The sequence below is a fragment of the Prionailurus bengalensis genome, chromosome B4 (assembly GCF_016509475.1).
Source record: "Prionailurus bengalensis isolate Pbe53 chromosome B4, Fcat_Pben_1.1_paternal_pri, whole genome shotgun sequence".
Taxonomy (NCBI): domain Eukaryota; kingdom Metazoa; phylum Chordata; class Mammalia; order Carnivora; family Felidae; genus Prionailurus; species Prionailurus bengalensis.
The window spans coordinates 129,730,747-129,741,201 of record NC_057358.1 but is presented as its reverse complement, the minus strand read 5'-3'; the positions used below and the strand labels follow the sequence as shown (position 1 = coordinate 129,741,201).

The window sequence follows — 10,455 nt, the reverse complement described above, 5'->3', positions numbered from 1 at the left end:
GGGGTGATTCTGACAGCACTGTCCACAGACGGGTGTTTAGACACCCCTGGCCCCTCCACCAGCTGCGGAAGGTAGTTGTATTAGTTTCATTTTGCCAGTGAACAAAAGGAGGCCAAGTGCCTTGTCCAAGGTTCCAGACTTAGTGACAAAGCCAGGACAAAGTTCTCCAAAGTCCCCCGTCATCACGTGCTAGTGGTATAAGGAAACACTTTGTCCCCTGCGTTCTCAACTACACCTTAAGCGAGGGCTTTTCACTTTCCCAAATTGGGAAGCTGCACTATTAATATTTCAGTGGCTCTCATGACTTAGGGGGAAAAAAATCGGGGCTTTAGAGCTGGACAGACCTGGCTTAAATCCTTCCTGACCCCCAGAGCACCCTGCGCAGGTTTGCTGCCAGGATTAAACGAGATGACAGGTGGGGTGACACAAAAATCGCTTAGCCCAAATCACAAAACCCCGATCACCCTCCTTTCAAAATAGGAGCTGACGCTGGGCGATGTTGACATTTTACATGCCTCTCGTTTGCGGGCAGGTGATGTGGGTCTCACCGCATTCGTGTTGCAGATGACAGGACTGAGCCCCACAGAGGTTAATAACGAACGTCCACAGCCGCGCTCCATAGCAGTGTCACATCTCAGTGTAGTCCCAAAGATTCGCTGTTATCGACTGGATAAATTTTATCCCATAAGCTGCTCGTTGCCACCTAACAGGGCAATGCCATCCTCAGTAAAGCAGTCCTGCATCCAAAAAGGTTCCGCACAAAGCTGCACACGCCCGCTGCCCAAAAGCTCGCCCCCCACATTCCCACACCGGGGACCAACATCCGAAACTGGTTCCTTCCACCCCCACCTTCACCCCTTCTCCCCACCAGGCATTCAAGAAACAAGTGGGGGAAAGGTCAGTTCCCCAAGGGTAACAGCGCCCAAGAAAAACACTTCAAGTTACTATCAGGCAATGTAGTTTATTATTTCACACAAAAGTTAGCGACCAAGGCCACAGTGTCGTTAAACACCTCCCTCCCCACCCCACCCCCAAACTCGCCCCAACCCCGCTATAAAAACAGAACACAACAAAATACCACAGTTCACGTCGAGCCAGGAACACAGAGTGGCTCCGACAAAAACAAGACAAACACAAGACACAACATCTTTGCACGTTTGTATAAAAATTGCCATGGCCCACGGGGCAAGCGGTCATGGCGTGTCAAGGAGACCGCGAACTCGGGGCATGGGGAGGTTCAAGACAGCTGCCACTTCTGGCCATGTCTTCTGGGCTCTGCTGCAGGAACGGGGGCTGCTGAGGGTCCAGGCAGGACCCCTCATCCCAGTTTGGAAGTGCAAGTCGTTGAGTTGGATGTGCTTTCGGTTGGGGAAGATGCCGCAGGCTCTTCCTCCCTTTCCAGAGAGAGAGGGACGCAGGGACAGGGCAGGCGGGGGGCCCAGACAGCCCCCCTTGCCTACAGTAAGGAAGCCAGCCAAGAGACGTGCCCTCTCCAGAAAGAGGGCCCTCGGTGGGGCAGAGTTCACAGCCTGAGGGGCCAGCACCCTTGCAATCACATGACATAAAGCCCCACAGCAACCGTTGCCACCACAAAGCTGAGGGTAAGGACCCATCGGAGGAGCGGCGCCTGGGAGAGAAGGTTCGGCTGGGGCTTCCCTCTGGGAGTCTCCGTGAGAGCAGCATCTGAGAGAGAGAAAGGGGGCAACGTCACCAACAGGTGGACATGGGTGGGAGTATGGGTGTCACAGAAAAACACAGCAAAAGGGTCTCGGCAGCCTCTAGTACAGTTCCTGCTCGGTGTCTGCTAGAGCAGACAGAGAGCCCTCTGGCCACTGCTCGGTTATCTCCAAAGACAGGGAGCTTACTCTTTCCCCCAGCCGTCCGCTCTTCCATTTTCAGCCAGCCCGCATGGTGAGGACACATCCTCCAGGGGTACTCCGGGGAACCCCACTTTGAGAACTGATGTGTTAGGGTAAAGACCCTCCCTCCCCGCACACCAGCTAGCCAATCCCATCAGGACTGGCCTCATTCCCTTGTCCCCAGGCGCAGTTCCACCAACAGAGGGCTCCACAGGGTCCTGGCACAGGTGGGAAAGCCACAGGGCGGGTGGGGTAGGGTGGTGGCTCGAGGGGCAAGGCCTACAGTAACCCGCCAAGCAGGGGGCTGGCCTTCACTTCTCTGTTCACCACCCCCCCCAAAACCACAATCTTGCCCACACCCGTGTCGGGCTCGATGAGGGTACATTTCGTGGAGCACTTTGGTCTTTCTGGAAGTTTTCCAGATGTTCTCTCAGGACTGCCACAGAGGCACATGAGGGGGGGACTAACACGCAAGAAGACCAAGGGGTCCCGTGCCTCCCCGGGGTCCCACGGCAGGGTAACTGCTAGAACCACTTCCAGAACCCTGCCCCCCATCAGGGGGTCTCCACTCAGAAACCATGAAAGGGGCGGGGGGAGGGGTTGACAGTGAACGAGAACCAATTGACTGCCCTTGATTTCAGAGATGGGGAAACAGGTGTGGAGAGGCTGCAGGGCTGGCCCCGAGCGCCACTGTGAAGGCTGCTGCCCTGTGCCTGCGCCCTACTTGTCACTCGGAACACTCGGAAGACGGGGCAGCCAAGCGGCACCCGAGACACGCGGCTGGGCCCCGCGCCCCTCCCACAGCGGCCATCCGCGGGGGGACCCTCACCTTGCGCCCCGCTGCCGACCCGCCGGCGCAGCCCCGGTGCCTGCGAGGGGCTCTGGTCCTCGGCGTCCTGGCCCAGCAGCTCCTGCAGCTCCTCAAACAGCTGAGAGACAGAAGACACACAGCCCATCTCAGTGACATCACAGGTGACAAGTACGTTAGAACCGCCTGCCTGCTCTTCCCCAGATGCTCCCCGGTAACCAGCATCCTGACATCACGGTTCACTGGGGCTGTTCGTGCCCTTGTCCCGTGTCCCTGGGCCAAGTCTTATTCCGTGAGCGGTACCCAGTGTACGTGGCTCCTGCAGCCCGCTGTCCTCACCCAGCCGCCCCCTGCGCCACTCAGCCTTGGTCCGTGTATTTCGTGATGCTCACTAGCCAGGCTTTGCAGGGGAAGCGCCTGGACCGAGGCTGACCCAGAGGTCAGGCAGTAAGAGCCAGCCTTCCAGCGGCTCCAAAGCCCCTGGAGGGGTTTTTCTGAACCCCTCCGAAAGACACAGAGCCTTCTGGGAGGCTTGACCAGGTCCGTTTGCCCTTGTCATCGGTCAGGGGACTGCAAGGGAGGGATGGTGCTCCCTAACAGGTGCTGGGTGCCATGCTGGGAACCAAGGGGCCCAGGAAGGCATGAGCTAAGACCCCAGTCCCCACAGCGCCCCCAGGAGGAGGGGAGAGCTATAGGATTCTACGACATCGGGGTTAGAAGGAATCTCACCCTCAGCTCCGCCCAGTCATCCTTCAAGGTCTTGCTCAAAGCCCACGCTCCCCTTGGGTTTGAGGCAATGCTAGAAACTTGCATCCTGCCTTGCCGGCCACACCTGTGACCCCTGCAATGCCAACCCGGCCACACACAAGTCTATGTTGTCGCACGGTGTTGCCACAGAGTGCTACAACTGTGCCTCTCACACCCTGAGAGACCACGAACCAACCGTGAGAAGGCTGGCCCTGTGCCGGGCCCTGCCACCGGGACTTGATTGGTACAAACTCACTTGACTCTCACAACAACTCTTAAGAGGCAGGCGCTGTTACATCCTCGTTTTACAGATGGGGAAACTGAGGTAAGATCACCCAGCTAGTGGGGCGCCTGTGTGGACAGTCAGTTAAGCGTCCGACTTCAGCTCAGGTCAAGATCTCGCAGCTCACAGGTTCGAGCCCCCCCATCGGGCTCTATGCTGACAGCTCAGAGCCTGGAGCCTGCTTTGGATTCTGTGTCTCCCCCTCTCTCTCTCTGTCTCTGCCCCTCCCCTGCTTGTGTTCTCCCGCTCTCTCCTCTCTCTCTCAAAAATAAATAAATAAATACATTAAAAAAAAAAGACCACCCGGCTAGGAAGTGGCAGAACTAGGAACCTGACTCCCTGACCATGCCTTTAACCATGACCCACAGCCCACGCCCCCTGTGTAGGAGCGATGTCCCCACAGGAGCAGCGAGGGGAGACAGTGGCCACCCTGGGCTGCCAGCCAGCTCCTCACCTGAATGTTGAGCAGGAACGCAGCCTTGGCCTCTTCGATGACCCTCTGCCTGACCTCGGGGGTCATCTCCAGAGTGTTCATGCGGGAGCGGTACAGCTGCTTGAACTTGGTGGCGCTGGCGACGTTGGGGAAGGTGAAGAAGTCCACGCCCTCCCCGGAGCTGGGCAGGTCCAGGGCCTTCTGAGCAATCTTCTTGAGGACCTGGCCCCCAGACAGATCGCCGAGGTAGCGGGTGTAGGCGTGGGCCACCAGCAGCTCCGGCTCCTTGCGCCCCACCTCGTGGAGCCGCCGCACGTAGCGCCTGGTGGCCTGCGTGTAGGGGATGGCGTCCTCCCAGCGGGGCCCGTACCAGAAGGCCATGTCCCGCTCCAGGGCGGCCCTGCGGTGCAGCTCTTCGGGGAAGTAGAGGGGGGCATAGACGGGGTTTTCCTTGTTGCGCTCGATCTCCTCCTCCAGAGCCACGTAGATGTGGTACAGGGAGGCCATCACCAGCTGAAACCGGAGCGAGCAGGTCAGGCTGCCCGCCTCGCGGAAGAACCCCATCCGGCCCCTCCCCCCACCGCCCCGGGGAGACCCTCACGACCTCCCCAGGCTGGGCTCCCACCTCTTGCTGCCCCACCCCCACCCCACAAACCCTCTCTACACAGCAGCCAGAGAATTCGATCATGTACCTGCTGAGCCTACACCCTTTTATTCCATGGGATGAACACGCAGCCTAACTTAGTCCCTATGAACAGAGGAGCTGCTGTCCCCACTTTACAGAAAGGGAAACGGAGGCTCAGAGAGGGGAGGAAACCGAGGTCTCACAGCTAGTAAGAGATGAAACTGAAGTCAGGCCCAGGCGTTGCTAGGGAACCAGCACAGCTCTAGAGCAAGGGAGGACCTGACTGAAAGTGCTTACTGGCGCCTCTGGACTTTGACCTCTGGGTAACTATCTGCCAGCCGGCCGATTCTCCCTGGAAACGCACTCCGAGCCCCACACCTCTAGATGTTGGTCTAGTCTAGGGGGACCGGCCCGGTCCACCTTGGCTTGGCGAACTGCCATTACACATTAATACTCTAAGTTTGAGTCTGAAGGAGAACAAAGATGTTCTGGTTGAGGTTTCCAAGTTATTTCTAAGCCGCAAACCTTCATGGCAGCCTCCTTTCTCAACAGGGCAGAAATCCAGGCAGCTTTCTGATACAAAGCAGCCTGGGCTATCGAGTGTGACCGACCTGGTTCTAACCTCTGCTCGGCCGGTCCTCAGCTATGTGACCTTGGGTAAGCCGCTCGCCCTCTCTTGGCGATTTGAGGTCTGAGTGACCGTCAAGTCAAGCCTTGGTCCCCTCCCCTGCCAAAGGGGACAAGCATGTACTAAAGGGGACTCATGGGAGAGTCAAGCAGGGTGACACAGGTAAAGTACTAGGCACAGCCTGGCCCTTGGCCCTCGGTTAAGAGGCTGTGGTGATAAACGTCACCGCCATCAGCATCACCTCTGCGAGCGTGGGTTCTCTCATGGATCTTTGTGCCCACTTTGAACTCAGTGGCTCAGACGCAACATCCAAAGTCCCAGTGGTTGGCTATGGGATACTCTAGCAGTCACCTCCGCGGCTCCCGCTGTCCCCAGCTACAGTACACCAACTGGGTGTGTGTCACGCCTCCTGGAACTGCATGTCACATGTCACTGCAGCATCTCTTGGGCTGGAAGCGGGGGAGGGTGCCGATTGCAAAAGGGCGGGGTGTCAGGAGCAGGGGGGATACACCTGCTCGACCCCCTCTGTTCAAGCTGAATAAGCCTTTCCTCACGATGAGGTCTGACCACCAGACACCCGCCTGACCCTTGGAGTGCTTGCCTTTCATTCGCATGAATTCCACAGCGGTGCTGGGAAAATCAGTGCCTCACGTGAAGCGGGTGCTTAAGAAGACTCTGTGTTGAGGGGGCACCTGGGTGGCTCAGTCGGTTAAGCGTCCGACTTCGGCTCGGGTCGTGATCTCACAGTCCGTGAGTTCGAGCCCCGCGTCGGGCTCTGTGCTGACAGCTCAGAGCCTGGAGCCTGCTTCGGTTTCTGTGTCTACCTCTCTCTCTACCCCTCGCCTGCTCACACTCTGTCCCTCTCTCTCAAAAATAAATGAACATTAAAAAAAAAAAAAGAAGACACTGTGTTGAAACCCCACTTCATAGAGGAGGTCCCCACAATCTTACCGTTAGGAAATGGTCGTGGTCGGGCTCGAACCCGTGCTGCCCCTTGCCTTCAGAGGCAGATCAGAATTACGTCACAAGCGCAAGGTCTGAAGTGCGACCAAGCCTTGGTTTGATTTCAGCCTTTCCCGTTTACTTACTGGCTGTGTGACCTTCTGTTAGCTACTTCACCTCTCTGAACCTTCCCTTCCTCATCTTCCTTACCCAGAGGGGAGGCACAGAATAAGAAACTGTAAAATGCCCAGCACAGAGGAGGCGCTCAGTTGATGGCACTAGGGCCCCTGCCCCTCCACAGCACTACCGTCACAGGTTGGGAATTTGCTGTGTGACCTTGCGCAGGTCACTTCCCCTCTTTAAGCCTCCGTGGTATCATCTGCAAAATGATTCCCTTGAACATGCCCATCTGGTCCCTCAGCATCCCTGGGCCGAATTTCCACTTAAACCACTGGCCTGGGTGCCTTGGACACACACACACCCCTGTCATACTCTCCACCAGGGCTGGTCCCCACCAGGCCACATACCTTAAATCCTTTCCGGGTCACCTGGCCCTTCTGAAAGTTCTTCATGAACTCGGCATTCTCTGCCTGGACGTGCACCTCCTTGGTGGCCTCCTTCAGGGCCTCTGACAAATCCTGGGGCATGCTGCAGAGGGGAGGGGGGAGGGAGGGAGAGAAGGGGAGGGTGAATAAGAGTGGCTCTGAGCAGGGTTCATCCCCACGCTGAGCTTCTGAGCCTGCCATCTGCCTCTCAGCAGGCCTCAGAGAGCGATCAGAGTCCTCTGCAGAAATCGCTCCAACCTGCCATCTAATACATAGGCCACCTTCCTTCCCAACTGCCTTCCAAACAGCCCAATCAATGCGCTTCAGGTCCTACAACCGACTGGGAAACCCTGATACCAAGTTATTGGAGAAAAGTGGGGGGGTACGGTTTGCAATGCCCGGGGAGAAGTAGCCCCCGAAAATATGAACATTCATATTCTACATCATCACTGCTGGCATTGGCTTTGGACCCAAGATTTAATTCAATTGTTTTGTTGACGTTTCAGGTACAAATCTCTTAAAATGTTACGCGCATCAAAAAAAAAAAAAAATTTTTTTTTAATTAAAAAAAAAAAATGGGGCGCCTGGGTGGCTCAGTCGGTTAGGCGTCCGACTTTGGCTCAGGTCATGATCTCACGGTCCTTGAGTTCGAGCCCCGCATCAGGCTCTGTGCTGACAGCTCAGAGCCTGGAGCCCATTTCAGATTCTGTGTCTCCCTCTCTCTCTGCCCTCCCCTGTTCATACTCTGTCTCTCTCTGTCTCAAAAATAAATAAACGTTAAAAAAAATTTTTTTTTTAAATAATAAAAAATAAATGTTATGCACATCATAAAAGTGCTTGGTTTAAAAAGCCTGTGAAACTCTGCGTTACTCAAAAGAATCCCTTTCTGGGAGAATTTCTGCCATATGTCTGTATCCACTTCCCGCAGAACTGTCATGTCTCCTTTCTCTCCCACACCCCCCCCTTCCTGAAACATCACCCCCTGTTCTGTACATGTTCATTGAACTCCTGGGAGAAGAGAAGGAGCCAGACTGGGAGGCGGACAGACGGTGGCTCAAATCCCAGCTCAGACACCTGCTAGCCATGGGGACCTTGGGCTTGTTGCCTCCCTGGTCTGTTAAGTCCTCATCTGTAAAATGGGGCTAGGAAAGCCACAGTGGTGTTTTCGTTCAAGTGCCGGACAACTAGTAAGACAAGGACATGGCCACCAGGGGGCTCTGGTAAGAGAACCAGCCACTGTCACCCAGCCTGGGCAGCCCCAGGGATCCTAGATTTAAGCAGAAAGCACCTCCAACGTCATTCAAAAGTCCAATACAAAAACAAGAGAAAAAAAAGTTGGGATACCATAGGGTCACACCCATCTGGTCCCCCAGCCCGGGCCGGGGAACCAGCCAGGTAAGCCACCTTTTATCCCTCTAACTGGCCCACCGGACGAGACTGAAACCCAGCTTCTCCTTAATGGGAAACCCAAGGGAGTGAGCGATGTGGCTTCCCGGCTCTGTCTCGGGGAGGGACTGGAGACCAGAGCTGGGCGGCAGGGCAGGGGCTGCCCGCCGGGGAGAGGCCGGTCCCCGGCCCCGCGCCCCTCACTTGCCTGTCGGGCTGCGGGCGCTCCATCCGGCCGGCGCTCGGTGCTGGCTGCTGGGTGCTGGCTCCGACGTCTCGGGACGCGCGGGAGGAGTGGCGAAGGCGACTGTGCCGAGGGCGACTGTGCCGAGCCGCGCCGCGCCGTCCATTTATCGCCCGGACGGGTCACGTGGCGGCCAGCAGCTGATCCCCACATTCGGCCCGACGTTGCAACACCCGCGCCGCGCCCGCCCCAGGCCAGCGGGGGTGGAGGGGGAGCGGTCATATGACCCTCGGAAAACAAAGCAATTTAAAACAGGACGCTTAAAAAAAAAAAAAAAAAGGCAACAATGTCTGGAAATCTGAGCAACTGTGTGATTTTGTCCCTTCCAGAGGCCCCCACGCCATGCCAGGATGGGACTTGTGCTCCCCAGGAATCTGAAAGAGCCAGAAAACTCGGGGGCTTGAGTCTCAGAGCAGGGGGGGGGGGGGGGGGCACAGCCGGGACTTACCAGTCCCAGACCCTGCCGGCAGAGCCCTAAATGTCACCTCCTCAGGGGACTCTCAGCTGACAACCTCCCTCATTCTCACTTTACATGTACATTTAGGGCCTTTTTAATTTTTTTAAGCACCTATTAAGTGCTAGAGACTGTACTGATTTTATAGTTCATGGCCACAACTATTCTGTGGGGTAGACCACTACCATTTTACAGACGGGGAAACTGAGGCTGGGGATTGGGGGGCGGGGGGGATGAAGTGGCGTGCCCCGGGTCACACATAAAGCAGGAAACTGGGACCCAAACCTGGGAGTGAGTCTGAGTCTGCCCTCCCCCTCCAGGCTGTCCTAACACTTGGTACACAACTTGAGAGCAATGTCTGTCACAAAGCTATCTTCCTGCTGGCATGCATAGGGCACTCTTCCACGGCTCGTCACAGCTGACTCATCTTGGAACAGAGCTGTTCCCTATCTGATCTACTATTGAATTAGTTCTGCATGAGCTTGATCACTTAGGACACTGGGTAAGCCCAGGTGACAAAACTGAATAGTTCCCGAAGTGCCGTCCCAATGCCACAATTCTGGACTCTAAGTTTAAAAACAAAAACACAGGGGCGCCTGGGTGGCTCAGTCGGTTAAGCGTCTGACTCTTGATCTCAGCTCAGGTCTTGATCTCAGGGTCCAAGCCCCGCACTGGGCTCTGTGCTGGATGTGAAGCCTACTTCAAAACAAAACAAACAAAAAACATAAATCATAAAAACATAACTTTGGCGCAGTACAAGTATGTTGTTTGGAAACAGAGGTAGCAAATGCCCAAGTCTGAAAAAAATGCAAGTACAGGCTTGAGGATAGCCTGTCAAGCATGGATTTCCCAGCTGGAGGACTGTGGTAGCTGAGGCCTGAGGTCCCTTCCATCTGTGCATGTCTAGAAAGCTCTGCTGCTTGGAGACAGTCTGCAAGTCCCAGGCAGGGACAGGCGGGCAATGGGTCCATCTAATCCGCGCTCAGAGTTCTGGCCCATGAGCCACCCTCTTCCAGGGTCACTCATCTGAGTTTCAGTCACCAAATCAATCCTGAGATCTGGGGGTTGCTGAGCCTTCTAGATAGAGGGGCTTTGCCAAGGAGTTCGGTCCTTTGTATAAACCATATAACCACCTCTGCTTTTATGAACAAGGTTTACAATACGAACAGCTAATATTCACCGAGCACTTCCTGTGCACCAGCTACTATATACACACATGCATCAGCTCATTTAATCCTCACAATTACTCTATAAGTTTGGCATTATTATGCCCATTTTACAAATGAGAAAACTGAGGCAGAGAGGTTAAGATAAGGGCTTGAACTGAGGCAGCCTGGGAAAAAGATTTCAAAACGTCCAGGTGGAATGTCATCTCCCAGAGGTGACGAGACTCACAGAGGTCAGAACTAGAATGGGAGCCGCTAGAACATTAAAAAAAAAAAAAAAAAAGTTGCCAAGAACTTGCTAGAAATTAGGGCTACTAGAAACCAATGACCTCATT

General features: G+C 55.4%; 1 protein-coding gene across 1 annotated transcript; it reads right to left on the bottom strand.

Annotated features, from left to right (window-relative positions):
- Positions 1 to 941: 941 nt before the first annotated feature.
- Positions 942 to 8,676, bottom strand: HMOX1 (heme oxygenase 1). Its single transcript, XM_043563616.1, has 5 exons — positions 8,465 to 8,676; positions 6,853 to 6,973; positions 4,152 to 4,643; positions 2,689 to 2,788; positions 942 to 1,683 (listed from the first exon to the last, which is right to left on the bottom strand). The coding sequence occupies exons 1-5, from the start codon at positions 8,485 to 8,487 to the stop codon at positions 1,553 to 1,555; spliced, it is 867 nt and encodes a 288-aa protein (XP_043419551.1). The 5' UTR covers positions 8,488 to 8,676; the 3' UTR covers positions 942 to 1,552.
- Positions 8,677 to 10,455: the final 1,779 nt, after the last annotated feature.